Source organism: Eubalaena glacialis, chromosome 6, assembly GCF_028564815.1.
Source record: "Eubalaena glacialis isolate mEubGla1 chromosome 6, mEubGla1.1.hap2.+ XY, whole genome shotgun sequence".
Classification (NCBI taxonomy): Eukaryota; Metazoa; Chordata; class Mammalia; order Artiodactyla; family Balaenidae; genus Eubalaena; species Eubalaena glacialis.
The window spans coordinates 96,208,672-96,226,849 of NC_083721.1; the positions used below are offsets into that span (position 1 = coordinate 96,208,672).

General features: G+C 38.6%; 1 protein-coding gene across 3 annotated transcripts in view; it reads left to right on the forward strand.

The window, feature by feature from the left end:
* The window catches only part of PLD1 (phospholipase D1), a 202,206-nt gene extending 200,516 nt beyond the window's left edge, over positions 1-1,690 (forward strand). For all 3 annotated transcript variants that reach the window (XM_061193433.1, XM_061193434.1, XM_061193435.1), the window contains one exon: positions 582-1,690. In XM_061193433.1, the coding sequence (XP_061049416.1) occupies positions 582-806 (225 nt within the window). In that variant the 3' untranslated portion in view covers positions 807-1,690. The remainder of the gene's footprint in view (positions 1-581) is intronic.
* The last annotated feature ends 16,488 nt before the right edge of the window (positions 1,691-18,178 follow it).

The window sequence follows — 18,178 nt, forward strand, 5'->3', positions numbered from 1 at the left end:
ACCATATCTTAAATAACATAGAGTTGATTTTCTGAGGTGTGAGAATTATATTGTGGTTATATAGGCACATGTCCTTATTCTTAAGAAATACATGCTGAAATATTGAGGTGTGAAGTGTTATGATGTGTGAAACTTATTTTCAGTTAGCAAAATACATACACAATTGATAACTTTAAGTACAGGTACAGATATGAACATTTTTCAAAATTAAAAAGTTAGAGAAAATATAATACACAATTTTCCTTTTAGACCAGAACCTCCAGTGAAATTCAGGGGTGATTATTATCCAAAAAGTAAGGTATCACCCATGAAACTCCTTACCACTAGCTTGACTTTATCCTGAGGTCAATCACTTATGTAGATCAGATATAGAATGTGTTTTTTTTTTTTTTTGATGGAAGCAAATCTAGCACTCTCTTTGTAGCAAATAAAAGAAGCAACCCTTCAATCAGGTCTGCGCTGTAACATAAAACTAATACGTGTTTCATAAAACAAAGGTTTTTTGTCCGTCGGAATGAGTATTTTCAGTAAAGGGGATATGCTTTCTTTTAAACCTGTCACTCAGTTTCCTATTCAATCAGGTGTTCCGGTGCCTTCCCAATGATGAAGTACACAATTTAATTCAGCTGAGAGACTTTATAAGCAAGCCCATCTTAGCAAAGGAAGATCCCATTAGAGCTGAGGAAGAACTGAAAAAGATCCGTGGGTTCTTGGTACAGTTCCCCTTTTATTTCCTGTCTGAAGAAAACCTACTGCCTTCTGTTGGAACCAAAGAAGCCATGGTGCCCACCGAGGTTTGGACTTAAGAGTCATACTTGTTTGCAACTCAAAGACTTCCACCCTGTAGAGTACATGTCACACAGTGACTTTCTGGAGACCTAACAGCCAAAGCCGGACCCAGTACACTCTTGTATCCAACCCTTGGACTCTTTGGGTTGGCTGGGAAGGGCTGTAGTCATACTCATATAAGGACAGTGAAAATCAGCAGGGCTTTATCATTCCTCCTGCCTATCCCTGTGAAAAAAGGACTGTATTCTTAGGTAGCATATACCCAACAGCTTAAACACATACTAAAATTCCATGATGTATACCAAACTGCATTTTCTTTGCTAACAAGAATTTACCTGTCACTGTGATCTACTTTGCCAAAAGTTGTCTGAACCTCCTTATTTTTCTCTGACCCTCACTTATGCACTTGATGTCTGCTGGACCTGCCTTCATCTCATAGTCCGTGCAGGCTCTGTCTGAGATATTGTTTATTGCTAGAAGATGTTGTGATGCTGCTTCAAGGTTATTTAAGGTTACACGGGATGCTCCTCCTCCTGCCCATCTGGTCCTGGAGTAGTCGTGTGCACCTAACCAAGGATGTGGTCCTTATTCCTTTCCAGTGACTGAAAGGACAGGACAGACCTTAGTCTACACAGCAGCCCATGTTAGGCACTTCTGATAACATTGACAGCATGGATGTTGACACCACAGATCAACAGGAAGGAATTAAATTCGGTTATTAAGGCAGAGATTTCACTTTGCCTCCAAAGGCACTGACAAGATGTGTCCTTTTGATAGGGCCCACCCGATCAGATTTGAAAACGTGTAGGATATTTGATTACACGGCAACCGATAAAACTCAAAGACACAGCATGCAGCCTTCAGCAATCTTCAACCTTTTGGTGGGAATCTGATCCAGATAAGAAAAGAAGATTTCTTATAGTCCTGTAAAATTTCCGGTCATCCTTAGCTGCTGGATTGATTGAAATTTGAGTTTCTACATTTCAAAATCAAACCAGTGAATACAACTTGTCTTTCAAGAGAATCAGGGGCTTCATAACTCATGCCAAGTTAATGGGTATGAGCCTAACGTTATTTGACATTCAGCTCTCCAGCTATGTTACCTTCTTTAAGAAAAATTGTTTGCAAAATGCATACAACTTCACTTGCGTTATTAAATATACACTAACATTCCACCAGGGTTCCAAAGAGGTTAGGATTATTTTTTAATTCATATTATCCTAGTCTGTGAATTGTTCTGGAAACCCATTTCTCCTTTTTGGATATTAGTGTACATACCCTTTGGTACCCCATAGCTCTAATTTTATTAAGCAGAACTGTTCTTACAACCTAAAGAACTAATGTGGGTTCCCAACGGGCATGAGGCCGTAAAACGTGGTGTAGGTGCAATGATTACACCTCTATGGATTACCTGGACAGAATCTCATCCAAAAGAGTAAGGACCCAATCCCTATTTTCCTAGAACTGATAGTCCAGTGGAAAAGGTTAAACAGGAGCACAAAGTCAGTGAACTAGGTTAGTAGGAGAGAGACAGTGTCACACCCAGGAGGGTTTTACAAATGAGGTGGGACTATGTAACCAACAATGGAAATGAATATGTTTTTATGGTGGCTGAAGATAGTAAAATGACTTCATTCTATAGCAGTTGTAAATCAGACATTTGCTATTTATGAAGTTTAGATTGGCATTTAAAGTGCTGAGTGTATGTGGAATAGCTAAGGATTTTTCATGTTTTCTTTTTAAATTTTTTAAAAAGGTAGAGCAGTCAACAAACTGGCTCTTGAAAGGGCCCTTTCTCTTACAAAAAAGTCACTTAATCCAACCTCTGCCCATTTTATAGCTGAGGAAACTGAGACCCAGGTTAGTTGAAGGACTCACTGAAGTTTACCCATTAGGACCAGTGACATTGCTGGTCCATTACTGGCCTCTCCTTTCACTCATCACAGCCCCAAAAAGAGGAGATGCAGTAAATAGATTTGAGACAGGATGTCTCTAAGCTATTTTGAACCCTGTGATATTATGTATTTATGTGCTTGTCCGTCTCCCCCTACTAGAATGTAAGCTCCATGGGGCAGGGACTTTCCTGTGTTTTGTTCATAGTGTATCCCCCAATCCTGAAACAGTGCCTGGCTCATAGGAGGTGCTCAGTACGTGTTTGTCGGATGAATAAAGGAGGTGGAGGAGAGAGCTAATGAAATGAAAAACTTATGGAGTCTCAGACAAGAAATCTTCCTGCTGTTGCTAAAGAAACTGTTAGCAAGTTTCTTTTCTACTGCATCCTCTTAAAGGCAGGATGCTCATCTGCAAAGAGAGGGACTGCAAGATTTATTTGGGTGGATTTTATGGAAAATTCAGTGCCATAATTGCCTGCTTTGCAGTAGCAGTTAACATAGTGCAGCATTCTGCAAAAATTGCATGGGCTGTGGACACAAGATATACCATATGGCCTAATTACCCATCATTCTCTGACACCATTGCTACCTAATAGAAGTTCAGATAATTTATCTTTAACATTGCAATGTCTGATATAAACATTAAAATGCAAGTGATTCAGTCTTGAAAAGCAATTATGAATCTGTTCAACATTTTAAATTGACTATAATCTTTTGAAATGCCTATAAGTGCTGTACCTGACACTCTGATAATCTCTGTAATAATTTTTGCTTTCTAGAAGGAAAAATTCTATGATTATAAGAAGTAAAGTGTAGAACGTGGTCATGGCCTATTAAAGCTATTCAGATTGGCCAAGCTTAGTGGTTGGAGGATACTAAACACAGCAGGTCAAGTTCAGGCATTTGCTCTGGAGCAAGTGTCCACTCAGGGACTCACCCTCCAGTGGGATGGCCTTCATTCTCAGCTGTAATGCATCACAGAGAGCTGGTCATTAGATAATTGAGTGACATGTTGTAAAACAAAACATTGGTTTTATTTTAATAGCATGTTTAGAAGAAAATTTTGTCTCTAGGTAGTCAAAACCAGAAGCAGTTAATCTCTTATGTAATAACTTGGGAAATTGTAGCATATCGTGAATTAACAGTCTTCCAGATGAAGGCAGTAAACCAGGAAGTCTTTTTGCAGATATAAGGTGACAGGCAGAACAGATTTTATATACATCATGGAGATCCTGCACGTCTTTCTGCCCCTCCTCATTCCTTATTCCTTCAACCTCTTTCCCCAACCAGAGCCCTTCTGTATTATGGAAACCATTTTAGAGGACAAGAAAAAGCTTTCTGGGGAAAAACATTAGGCATCTAAAATAAATCTTCAGTTTAACTCACACTTTTAAGTGATTGACAAAATATTATCATTTTTTAACAGAGGTAATAGTTCTTTTTAACATCTCTGATCTGATGTGGCACTTGAGCATTTTCAGATGCCTGTCACCCTCTGGAGAGGGGCTCAAGAGGGCCCTTCATGTCTTCTCATCCCTCTCAATTCTCCCATGTATGAAAAGTGAGCAAACACTAAAGGACTTTCAGTGTGCTTAGGAATACAATTTTATTTCCTTGGAAGATCCTCTGAAGTCAATTACTACTGGCAACTTGGAGGTTTAAAATGGGTTTTACCAGGCATAGGCCTTGAGAAATTCTTGAATCTAGAAATTCACTGGAAAAGGAATTCATCGCCATCTATCAAAAAGTTGCAGGTGAAGAATCAATGGATTCGCATTATGTTTAGGGGGAGGCAGATGCCATAATATGATTCCTAGTGGCATTTAATTCACATGTGATATATTATTGGCTTTGACTGCAGATTGGAAGGATTCATTAAGGGAAACAAAAATTCTTTGGCTTAATTTATTATAGGTGATTTTCTTTTTTCCTTTATACCAGTATTAAATTTTAACTTAAAAACAAAAAGTAATCAAAGTAAGATAAATGAAAATTTGTCACACTAATCATTTTAAACTTTTAAGTTTTAAAATCAGAGACTGGGATTGCAAGCCAACCAAAATGCAGACTTAATTACTCTTTCCTATTCCCTAGCAGCTATAATTGTTTGCTTTGTTCTAGATAAATGCACTTAAGTGAATGTTGTCCTACTTCCGCTCAACACTAGGAAATGTAGCATCATGCTCTCCTAATGTATATTCCACTTGGATTCTTCACATAAAATTGTCTGAGTCAAAGGTACTGATATCCTCCTCAACCATTCTAAAAATTCATACCAAAGTATTGCAGTTGGAACACATGTCTCTGATGCAAAAGCCAGATACTTGCTGGTGAACATCCATCCATTCAGAATATTCAGATATTCTGGACAGAGCTCAGGCCCTGGCCTCACCCTTATGGCAGGCTTTGGCAAACTAAGGCTGGGCCTCCTGTTTTTGTAAATAAAGTTTTATTTGAATGTAGCCATGTCCATTTGTTTACATGCCTCATGACCAAATGATCTGCGAATCTGAGAATACTTGCCATCCTTAAGAAACGTTTACTGATCCTTCCTCTAGAGAGAGCAAAGAATGTCCAATTAGGGTACCTCAACCAAACAGATTTGGGTGAGTTCTAATCTCTTCCCTAAACAAGGTCTTCAACTCTCCATATCCCAGAGCCCAGCATTCTACAATAGATTTATTCTAACAAGGTCAAGTCCTTTCAAGAATGAAAAATCACATGTTTTTTTGTCCTGAAAGAGTTTTTGTCAACTAAAGCAATCTTCTCCCAGCTGAGCACTCATATGGAAGCGTGGTTGATAATGTTTGTAACTAAAGTGTTAAATGAGGATAGATAGGCCTAACGATTTGTATTCAGAATGACAATTGTGAACTCAAGAAACTCAGTCTCCCTGGATTTTCCTTCTACGAAACCTTGGAAATGATACGTGTATCCCTTCTCTGCCTCACAGTCAATGCTTTTGATGCCAAGTCCCTTAACTGCTCTTTTTAATGTAAATATTCATTAATTAAACAATTAAAAGTGTGAAATTGGCCGTGTCCCTCTACTTGAAAAGAAGATTCCTCATTCCTCACATGGGGTTTTTACAGCCAGCGCACTGTAGGTCTGAGCTCGAGACAGTAATCTGCACCTTTGGAGCAGCTGTCAGAGCCCCAGCGTCCCCAGTCTTCTCACAAACTTCATGCACACATCTCAGCAGCAGCCAGAAAGAGAAAGAAACAGAAGTCCCCTTTTGCCCCCTCCTCCACCAGCCACTACCTATTCCCTGAAGGGCAATCACTTTCCCCAGTTCTTGAAACAGAGACTAGTTTTGCCTATTTTTGTACCCCACTGGCTTTTTCAACAAGGACACCCTCAGCCTTTATCTCAACGAGGCATCTCTGAAGCTTTCTTTGTCTTCCAGGTGGCTGCTTATGTTTGTAGAATCGTTGGTGGGCTCTCCATTTCACTTCTTCAAGATCTGGCTTGTTCTTCTCATTCTACTCAATGCTCAGGTGATCCCATCGACTCCCATGGCTTCACTGCCACCTCTGTGCTCACCTGCAGCCCAGGTCTCTCTCCTAAGCTCCAGACGCATTAGTTGTCTGAGCAATAGATATCTCTACTTGCTTTTCCCACATGCACCTCAAAGTCAACAATACAGCCTGTCCAAAATGGCAGCCATCACCAGCACTCTCAGATGCTCCCCCAATGCCCCTTCTGTTGTTCCGCATGTTAGAGAGCAGCCCCACTATCCACCAAATATTATCCAGATTGGAGAAATAATCATCATCCTCGATTCCTCCCTTTCTCTCACCTCCCCCACTTCCAATCAGCCACCAAGTCTGCTAGTTCCACAACTAAATGTCTCCCAGGTCCTGTCACTTATTTCTCCTCCTAATGCTACTTCCTACTTGACCTTGTTCACCATCACCTCATCTGGATTAACTAGTCTCACTGTCAGGTCTGGTCCCTCCCAAATCCATTCACTACAATTAGAGATAATTTTTAAGCGCAGATCTGATCATGTCTCTTCTAGCTTAAATCCCTTTAAGAGCTTTTGTTTTCACGGTAAAGTCCTCATAAGGTTTTATAAGGCTCTTTATGGACCCACCCCTCCTTAACTATCCAGCTGAATCACTCCCAGTTTGCCACTCTTCTTTACAGCAATAAAGTATCTTTATCCACAAATTTCCATTTCTTGTTGGTTGAATATTGGCCCTGGGGGAGTCAAATCCCCGGCACTTCTGGAACTTCCCTACACAAGGACTCAGCAAGCTGCTGTGGGTCCGAGAGAGCCAGTGGAGAGACAGAGAGAAGCCCATCGGGGCAAAGCTGCAGCTTGGGGAACTGCCCTCTGCAACTACAGTTGAGCTCAGAGGTGGGTGGACAGCCTGTGTGATGGGGCGTCAACAACACCCCCTAGAATGGGCCTGTGATTTTTCTTTTTCACGATGTAGTAATTCTTATTCTAGAAGCATATAATTTGTTTTTTGGTGTTTTTTTTTACATTTTTATTGGAGTATAAATGCTTTACAATGTTGTGTTAGTTTCTGCTGTACAACAAAGTTAATCAGCTATACGTACACATATATCCCCATATCCCCTCCCTCTTGCGTCTCCCTCCCACCCTCCCTATCCCACCCCTCTAGGTGGTCACAAAGCACCGAGCTGATCTCCCTGTGCTATGCAGCTGCTTCCCACTAGCTAGCTATTTTACATTTGGTAGTTTATATATGTCCATGCCACTCTCTCACTTCATCCCAGCTTCCCCTTCCCCCTATGCCCTCAAGTCTGTTCTCTACGTCTGTGTCTTTATTCCTGCCCTGCCACTAGGTTCATCAGTACCACTTTTTAAAATTCCATATATATGCATTAGCATATGGTATTTGTTTTTCTCTTTTTGACTTACTTCATTCTGTAGGACAGTCTCTCGATCCATCCACCTCACTACAAATAACTCAGTTTCGTTCCTTTTTATGACGGAGTAATATTCCATTGTATATATGTGCCACATCTTCTTTATCCATTCATCTGTCAATGGACACTTAGGTTGCTTCCATGACCTGGCTATTGTAAATAATGCTGCAATGAACATTGTGGTACATGACTCTTTTTGAATTATGGTTTTCTCAGGGTATATGCCCAGTAGTGGGATTGCTGGGTCATATGGTAGTTCTATTTTTAGTATTTAAGGAACCTCCATACAGTTCTCCATAGTGGCTGTATCAATTTACATTCCCACCAACAGCGCAGGTGGGTTCCCTTTAGAAGCATATAATTTGAAGATGAGGATCTTCTTTCTTCATACTTCATATTGGGCTTGTCACAGTGCATAGCATATTGTTCAGGTTATGTGAAAAGTGACTTGAAAATCTTCCTTTGCTCATGACATGTGAGATTCATTAGGCCAATCTATAAAGCATGGATGAGAACCCAAAGAATTAAGAGTTGTTTTTATGTTAGAGTGGTTGGGTAAGAAGTAGATTTTTAAATTTTTCTTTAGTATTAATAAAGTCTCAACCACTTTTTTAAAATATAAAATATAGTTCAAGCTGTGATAATGGAACCTTTAAACATCAGGTCAAAATCTCATGTAAAGGATAATAGAAAATTAAATAGCTTTTCTCATGATATTTGGCTATTCACTTTCTAGACAGTAGGTCAACAGGTAGGTTTAGAATTGCACCAGATAACTCAGTACACAAACACTTGGTGATTTATGAGAAACAACAAAAACAGGAGCAGTATTTTTTAAAAGTCTTTTAAAATAAAGGCATTATTTTCTGAGCCTCTTTTTCATAACTGTTCTTCGTTCATAAGAAACTTTACATTACAGTGCATTCCCTGGATAAAGACACAAGGACCCTAAGGTAGAAGGCAAAACTGGCCTTGATTGGCAGCTTAAATCATCCTCCCCTCACCCTGTTAATTACCTGCTTTTATGCCCAGAACAACCCAGCCTGGATCACAGATGTCTTTTTGTTTTGAAACTGGTCTGAGGTGTCACTGGATGCTACTCCTCTTTTTCTATCACTCTTTCACATGCCCTTCCTTTTGAAAGTCTGGATTTTTTTCCAGTAGTTTTTTTTCTTTAATTCTAGTTCTCAACTTCTACTACAGAAGATTGAATAAATCACATTCTTCAGTCCAAGGCCCATTAAGACTCCCTCTCTTGTTTAATTCATTTGTTATTTATTTTTATCCATACATTCCATTCATTTTCTCCTCCTTGCCATGATCTGCATTTTAATGTATTTTTATATATCTTTTTACCTGAATGTGTTCTTGCGAAATGTGTATTGTTGTTTGAGGGATTTTTAGTTGCATAAATGATATTATTTCTGGGGAAGCACTATTTTTAATACCTATGTATGTTGATGTATGCAGGTCCAACCTCTTGCATTTAATCATGGAGCTTACTGTTATGCAGTCATCACATTTCACCCATCACTTTCCCACAAACTGACACCTGGGCTACCTCCAGCTACCCACTACCAGAAACATGCTGCGGTGAAAATTCTCATACCATAGGGCTGCTTGAGTGGTCTCACAATATGGCAGCTGGCTTCTCCCAGAGTGAGTGATCCACGAGAAAGCAAAGCAGAAAACATATGTCCTTTTTTTTATATATATAAATTTATTTATTTATTTTTGGCTGTGTTGGGTCTTCATTGCTGTGCGTGGGCTTTCTCTAGTTGCGGCGAGCAGGGGCTACTCTTCGTTGCGGTGCACGGGCTTCTCATTGTGGTGGTGTCTCTTGTTGTGGAGCACAGGCTCTAGGTGTGTGAGCTTCAGCAGTTGTGGCACACAGGCTTCAGTAGTTGTGGCTCCTGGGCTCTAGAGCGCAGGCTCAGTAGTTGTGGTGTATGGGCTTAGTTGCTCTGCAGCATGTGGGATCTTCCTGGACCAGGGCTCGAACCCATGTGCCCTGCATTGGCAGGCGGATTCTTAACCACTGTGCCACCAGGGAAGTCCCGAAAACATGTCTTTTATGACCTCACCTTGGAAGTCACAAACCATCATTACACCACTATCCTATTGATTACACCAGTCAGCCCTATTCAGTGTGGATGAAGACTACAGATCTTTTCGACTTACAATGGGGTTATGCCCCAATAAACCCATTGTAAGTTGAAAATATTGTTAAATTGAAAATGTATTTAATACATCTAACCTACCAAACATCATAGCTTAGCCTAGCTTTCCTTAAATGTGCTCAGAACACTTATATTAGCCTACAGTCAGGCAAAATCAACTAACACAGAGCATTTTATAATAAAGTGTTGAATATCTCATGTAATTTATTGAATACTGTACCAAAAGTGAAAAACTTTTGTATGGTTTTATAGGTACACAATGGTTGTAATTGTATCAGTTGTTTACCCTCATGATCACAGGGCGGACTGGGAACTATGGGCATGCCACCACTACCCAGCATCACCAGAGAGTATCATACTGCATATTCCTAGCCTGGGAAAAGATCAGAATTTGAAATTCGAAGTACGGTTTCTACCGAATGCTTATCCCTTCACACCATCGTATAAAGTCAAAAAATTTTAAGTCAAACCATCATAAGTCAGGAACCATCTATATACACAGCACAAATACCGGGAGGCGGGATCATTGGGGTCATCGTGGAAGCTCCCTACCACAGACATTGGCCATTATACTTTTTTTTTCAGACTTCTTGTTTTCCCAGCTAGATATTTGGTTTTGCTCTGTTCTTTTCATGAGTTGATTATTTGTGTGATAACTCTGCTACCTAGAAGATGTACATTACTTTCCTGCACTTGCAAGAATCCCAAAGACTTTTGTGTTCATATTCACACTGGGTTCTATTATAAGAATTGTCAAATGGTTGTCAAATGCCATTCATAAAAAGGAAAATCATAATAGATTTACAACACCTGAAAAAGAAGCCCATCGTATTCAGGATCCTGAATCTCAAATAAGCCACAGTATTTTTTTGTTCACTTAAGCCAACCTCAACTCTTCTTTCTGTTGCTGTAAGTAGTAGGATCTGTTTCACCTGATATCATTTTTTAAAATGTATTTGCAAATAACATGTATATTAGTAAGATATCTAACCTTTTTTAGAAGTCAAAAGAGGTATAGGAGGGAGAAGCATCCTCTCTGATGCTTTTATAGGTCAGAGAAAGCTACAACAAATGCAATGTTTGTTGAAAACAGAAAATGGCCATTATAACAACTCTGACATTATACTGCATGAAACGTTTAAATGGTAAATATTCTTTCTGTTTCTGCTAGTCTGTGACCCTCGAGTTTTTCACACATGAAGACATGGATGCACATGAAATAAAAGATTAAGGATCATGGATAATAGCAATACAATGGGGAACCAAATGTTCATGTTTCATTAGCAAAAATAAAAAGAAAGAGAGAAATTTATCCCTGCCATTTTTTGTTTATTGAGGAAAAAATACTGTTCAGCACAAATGCAGCTATTACCATCCAGAGTGCGATACAGATGAGCATTGAGAGTCTGAGGGGAAAACAAAGTCCCTCAGCCTTGAGAGTTTTCCCATCACATAGACCAGAGAAATAAATTATTGAACTATATCTGAGTTTATATGGTTACCACGATTGAGAGCCTCAGCACAGAAGCAAACTACTTCAATTTATTGTAATTTTTTGCCCTTCATTCCTATGCTATGATAAGCATGTTATGGACCATTAACAGCCTCCTATGGGACACCTGTCTCTGGTGGAGATTATTTGTGTGATAACTCTGCTACTTAGAAGATGTACATTAGCTTCCTGTGCTTGCAAAAATCCCAAATGGGTGCTCAACCTGTGTCTAACCTGAGACAGACACAAGCCAAGGGACCACCAATTTATCCACTTCCCCAATGGCACCCAAACCAGTAAACATCAAGCAAGACCAATCAGTTTTTTTTTGCCTTGCTTCATCTCTCTGGAGATTTGTACAGTTAGGGATAGAAATTTAGAGGAAAAAAAGACAGATAATAACAATTGAACATCCATCATAGGCCAAGCTTCCAATTTTACTGTTGAAGGTAGAACTTGTAGTAAAGAATACATAAGTCAATCAGTGAAAGTGCCCGGAAAATTGTACAGGGCTGTATAACTATAAAACATGTACCTAGGACCAGAAATAGATTCAGGATTACTTCAGGATGAGTGCTTTGGGCTTGGAAATTCCAGAGAGCATGCACCAGACTCAAGTAACCTAAATTTTTTCTGATAAATGTATCTCCTGTACTTGATAGCAAGGAGTCAGGGCCAGGAAAAAATTTGACCCTCAGGTGATATGGGGTGTATGTGTGAGTATTGTCTCCATTGACTATGTTGCTGTTTCATTCACCACTTCAGGGCCTTTTTTCATCAGAGCATGCCAGTTATTGACCAGGTAAGCCTACAAGAGGGCCATATAAGACCACTAAAAGGTCCACCCTTCTCCAAAGAGCTTCAAACATTTCAAAGTAGGATCTCAGAATAGTTGCTCATGGCAGATCAGAGCAGCTGTTATTTTTTCACATTTTATGGAGCAGAGAACTGAGAGATTAAGTGACCTGGATAAGGTCTAAATAATGGGTAGAGAGAAAGGAATAGACTCTCTCCCCCGCCCAAGGTGTTTAGAGCTGACAGAGTTAAGCCCCACCTCCCCACAAGTTTGAGGGAATGAGCCAGGTGAAGCAGCCCATACCTGTTCTGTGCTTCCTCTCACCCTCCCACGCTATCAGGCTACTAATAACATTAACTGCAGCCCAGGATAAAATGCTTCATTGACCTTTCCTGACCTTCTCCATTCCATTTCCAAAAATCTTTATGATCGGTTTGATTCTTGACCCTTTTTTTCTTTTGAGTTTAAAAAATGGAAAATCACTCAGACCATATCTATGAGTCATGGTAGGGGTGACTAAGGCGGAGTGAACATGAATTTCACAAGCATTAGAATAGAGGTCAAGATACTGAGCGGTCAGGGTGTTAGAAGAGCTACTCATCTGGACAATGAGATCACCTTAGTTAACAGTAAAAAACACATGAAAAATCTCATCTAGGTTGTTTGAGTGCGAATGACTAAAGGATTGATTGATGACAGGTAGAGAGTGATGAAATATAGCTAGTGGGAAGCAGCCACATAGCACAGGGAGATCAGCTCGGTGCTTTGTGACCACCTAGAGGGGTGAGATAGGGAGGGTGGGAGGGAGACACAAGAGGGAGGAGATATGGGGACATATGTATGTATATAGCTGATTCACTTTGTTATAAAGCAGAAACTAACACACCATTGTAAAGCAATTATACTCCAATAAAGATGTTAAAAAATAAATTAGGGCATATCACCATGGTCAGTTTTAGAATACATCCATCACCTCAAACAAAAACCTGTATCTTTCAGCTATCACCTCTCAAACATCCCCCCCTCCCCCCCACCTCACTCGTAGGCACCACTAGTCTATTTTCTATATCAATAGATATGCCTTTTCTGGATATTTCATATAAAGGGAATCATATAATATGCGATTTTTATAACACTCTTTTTAGCATAATGTTTTCAAGGTTCATTATGTTGTAGCATGTATCAGAACTTAATTCATTTTTATGGCTGAATAATATTCCGTTGGATGGAAATACCAAATTTTGTTCATCCATTCATCAGTTGATGGACATTTGGGCTGTTTACATCTTTTCATTATTATTAATAAGGCTGCTATAAACATTTGTCTAGAAGTTTTGATGTGGACATATGTTTTCATTTCTCTTAGGTTCATACTTAGAAGTGAAATTGCTGGGTCATATGGTAACTCTTTCACTTTTTGGGGAACTGCCAGACTGTTTTTCAAACTGGCTGCACCATTTTACATTCCCATCACTATGTATGAGGGTTCAATATCCTCACCAACATTTGTTATTATCTGATATTTTTATTATAGTCATCCTAGTTGGTATGAAGTAGCATCTCATTTGAGTTTTCATTTACATTGTCCTGATGGCTAATGATGTAAAGAATATTTTCACATGCTCTTTGGTCATTTGCATATCTTCTTTGGAGAAATGTCTACTCAGATCCTTTGCCTATTTTTTATTGGTTTGTCTTTTTGTTATTGACTTATAAGAACTCTTTACATATTCTATACAGAAGTTCCTTGTCAGATATATCATTTGCAAGTATTTTCTCTTATTCTGTGGTTTGTCTTTTCATTTTCTTCATAGTGTCCTTTGTACCACAGAACTTTTTTTTTTTAACATCTTTATTGGAGTATAATTGCTTTACAGTGTTGTGTTAGTTTCTGCTGTATAACAAAGTGAATCAGCTATACATATACATATATCCCCATAACCCTCCCTCTTGCGTCTCCCTCCCACCCTCCTTATCCCACCTCTCTAGGTGGTTGCAAAGCACCGAGCTGATCTCCCTGTGCCATGCAGCTGCTTCTCACTAGCTATCTATTTTACATTTGGAAGTGTATATATGTCAGTGCTAATTTCTCACTTCATCCCAGCTTACCCTTCCCCCTCCCTGTGTCCTCAAGTCCATTCTCTACGTCTGTGTCTTTATTCCTGTCCCTAGTTTCATCAGAACCATTTTTTTTTAGATTCCATATATATGTGTTAGTATATGGTATTTGTATTCCTTTTTCTGACTTACTTCACTCTGTATGACAGTCTCTAGGTCCATCCACCTCACTACAAATAACTCAATTTTGTTTCTTTTTATGGCTGAGTAATATTCCATTGTATATATGTGCCACATCTTCTTTATCCATTCATCTGTCGATGGACACTTAGGTTGCTTCCATGTCCTGGCTACTGTAAATAGTGCTGCAATGAACACTGTGGTACATGACTCTTTGAATTATGGTTTTCTCAGGGTATATGCCCAATAGTGGGATTGCTGGATCATATGGTAGTTCTATTTTTAGTTTTTTAAGGAACCTCCAAACTGTTCTCCATAGTGGCTGTATCAATTTACATTCACACCAACAGTGCAAGAGGGTTCCCTTTTCTTCACACCCTCTCCAGCATTTATTGTTTGTAGATTTTTTGATTATGGCCATTCTGACTGATGTGAGGTGATACCTCATTGTAGTTCTGATTTGCATTTCTCTAATAATTAGTGATGTTGAGCATCGTTTCGTGTGTTTGTTGGCAATCTGTATATCTTCTTGGGAGAAATGTCTATTTAGGTCTTCTCTCCATTTTTGGATTGGGTTATTTGATTTTTTGATATTGAGCTGCATGAGCTGCTTGTATATTTTGGAGATTAATCCTTTGTCAGTTGCTTTGTTTCCAAATATTTTCTCCCATTCTGAGGGTTGTCTTTTCGTCTTGTTTATGGTTTCCTTTGCTGTGCAAAAGCTTTTAAGTTTCATTAGGTCCCATTTGTTTTTATTTGTTTTATTTCCATTTCTCTAGGAGGTGGGTCAAAAAAGGATCTTGCTGTGATTTATGTCATAGAGTGTTCTGTCTATGTTTTCCTCTAAGAGTTTTATAGTGTCTGGCCTTACATTTAGGTCTTTAATCTATTTTGAGTTTATTTTTGTGTATGGTGTTAGGAAGTGTTCTAATTTCATTCTTTTACATGTAGCTCTCCAGTTTTCCCAGCACCAATTATTGAAGAGGCCGCCTTTTCTCCATTGTATACTCTTGCCTCCTTTATCAAAGAAAAGGTGACCATATGTGCGTGGGTTTATCTCTGGGCTCTCTATCCTGTTCCATTGATCTATATTTCTGTTTTTGTGCCAGTACCATACTGTCTTGATTACTGTAGCTTTGTAGTATAGTCTGAAGTCTGGGAGCCTGATTCCTCCAGCTCTCTTTTTCTTTCTCAAGATTGCTTTGGCTATTCGGGGTCTTTTGTGTTTCCATACAAACTGTGAAATTTTTTGTTCTAGTTCTGTGAAAAATGCCATTGGTAGTTTGATAGGGATTGCATTGAATCTGTAGATTGCTTTGGGTAGTATAGTCATTTTCACAATGTTGATTCTTCCAATCCAAGAACATAGTATATCTTTCCATCTGTTTGTATCATCTTTAGTTTCTTTCATCAGTGTCTTATAGTTTTCTGCATACAGGTCTTTTGTCTCCTTAGGTAGGTTTATTCCTAGGTATTTTATTCTTTTTGCTGCAATGGTAAATGGGAGTGTTTCCTTAATTTCTCTTTCAGATTTTTCATCATTAGTGTATAGGAATGCAAGAGATTTCTGTGCATTAATTTTGTACCCTGCTACACTACCAAATTCATTGATTAGCTCTAGTAGTTTTCTGGTAGCATCTTTAGGATTCTCTATGCATAGTATCATGTCATTTGCAAACAGTGACAGTTTTACTTCTTCTTTTCTGATTTGGATTCCTTTTATTTCTTTTTCTTCTCTGATTGCTGTGGCTAAAACTTCCGAAACTATGTTGAATAATAGTGGTGAGAGTGGGCAACCTTGTCTTCTTCCTGATCTTAGAGGAAATGCTTTCAGTTTTTCATCACTGAGAACAATGTTGGCTGTGCATTTGTCATATATGGCCTTTATTATGTTGAGGTAGGTTCCCTGTATGCCTACTTTCTGAAGAGTTTTTATCATAAATGGGTGTTGAATTTTGTCAAAAGCTTTTTCTGCATCTATTGAGATGATCATATGGTTTTTCTCCTTCAGTTTGTTAATATGGTGTATCACATTGATAGATTTGTGTATATTGAAGAGTCCTTGCATTCCTGTGATAAACCCCACTTGATCATGGTGTATGATCCTATTAATGTGCTGTTGGATTCTGTTTGCTAGTATTTTGTTGAGGATATTTACATCTATGTTCATCAGAGATATTGGCCTGTAGTTTTCTTTTTTTGTGACATCTTTGTCTGGTTTTGGTATCAGGGTTATGGTGGCCTCATAGAATGAGTTTGGGAGTGTTCCTCCCTCTGGTATATTTTGGAAGAGTTTGAGAAGGATAGGTGTTAGCTCTTCTCTAAATGTTTGATTGAATTCTCCTGTGAAGCCATCTGGTCCTAGGCTTTTGCTTGTTGGAAGATTTTTAATCACAGTTTCAATTTCAGTGCTTGTGATTGGTCTGTTTATATTTTCTGTTTCTTCCTGGTTCAGTCTCGGAAGGTTGTGCTTTTCTAAGAATTTGTCCATGTCTTCCAGGTTGTCCACTTTATTGGCATAGAGTTGCTTGTAGTAGTCTCTCATGATCGTTTGTATTTCAGCAGTGTCAGTTGTTACTTCTCCTTTTTCATTTCTAATTCTATTGATTTGAGTCTTCTCCCTTTTTTTTCTTGATGAGTCTGGCTAATGGTTTATCAATTTTGTTTATCTTCTCAAAGAACCAGATTTTAGTTTTATTGATCTTTACTATTGTTTCCTTCATTTCTTTTTCATTTATTTCTGATCTGATCTTTATGATTTCTTTCCTTCTGCTAACTTTTGGTTCTTCTTTCTCTAATTGCTTTAGGTGTAAGGTTAGGTTTATTTGAGATGCTTCTTGTTTCTTGAGGTAGGATTGTATTGCTATAAACTTCCCTCTTAGAACTACTTTTGCTGCATCGCATAGGTTTTGGGTCGTTGTGTTTTCATTGTCATTTGTTTCTAGGTATTTTTTGATTTCCCCTTTGATTTCTTCAGTGATCTTTTGGTTATTTAGTAGTGTATTGTTTAGCCTCCATGTGTTTGTACTTTTTACAGATTTTTTCCTGTAATTGATATCTAGTCTCATAGCGTTGTGGTTGGAAAAGATACTTGATACAATTTCAATTTTCTTAAATGTACCAAGGCTTGATTTGTGACCCAAGGTATGATCTATCCTGGAGAATGTTCCATGAGCACTTGAGAAGAAAGTGTATTCTGTTGCTTTTGGATAGAATGTCCTATAAATATCAAGTCCATCTTGTTTAATGTGTCATTTAAAGCTTGTGTTTCCTTATTTATTTTCATTTTGGATGATCTGTCCATTGGTGAAAGTGGGTTGTTAAGATCCCCTACTATTATTGTGTTACTGTCGATTTCCCCTTTTATGGCTGTTAGCATTTGCCTTTTGTATTGAGGTGCTCCTATGTTGGGTGCATAAATATTTACAATTGTTATATCTTCTTCTTGGATTGACCCCTTGATCATTATGTAGTGTCCTTCTTTGTCTCTTGTAATAGTCTTTATTTTAAAGTCTATTTTGTCTGATATGAGAATTACTACTCCAGCTTTCTTTTGATTTCCATTTGCATGGAATATCTTTTTCCTTCCCCTCACTGTCAGTCTGTGTGTGTCCCTAGGTCTGAAGTGGGTCTCTTGTAGACAGCATATGTACAGGTATTGTTTTTGTATCCATTCAGCCAGTCTATGTCTTTTGGTTGGAGCATTTAATCCATTTACATTTAAGGTAATTATCAATATGTATGTTCCTATTACCATTTTCTTAATTGTTTTGGGTTTGTTTTTGTAGGTCTTCTCCTTCTCTTGTGTTTCCTGGCTAGAGAAGTTCCTTTAGCATTTGTTGTAAAGCTGGTTTGGTGGTGCTGAATTCTCTTAGCTTTTGCTTGTCTG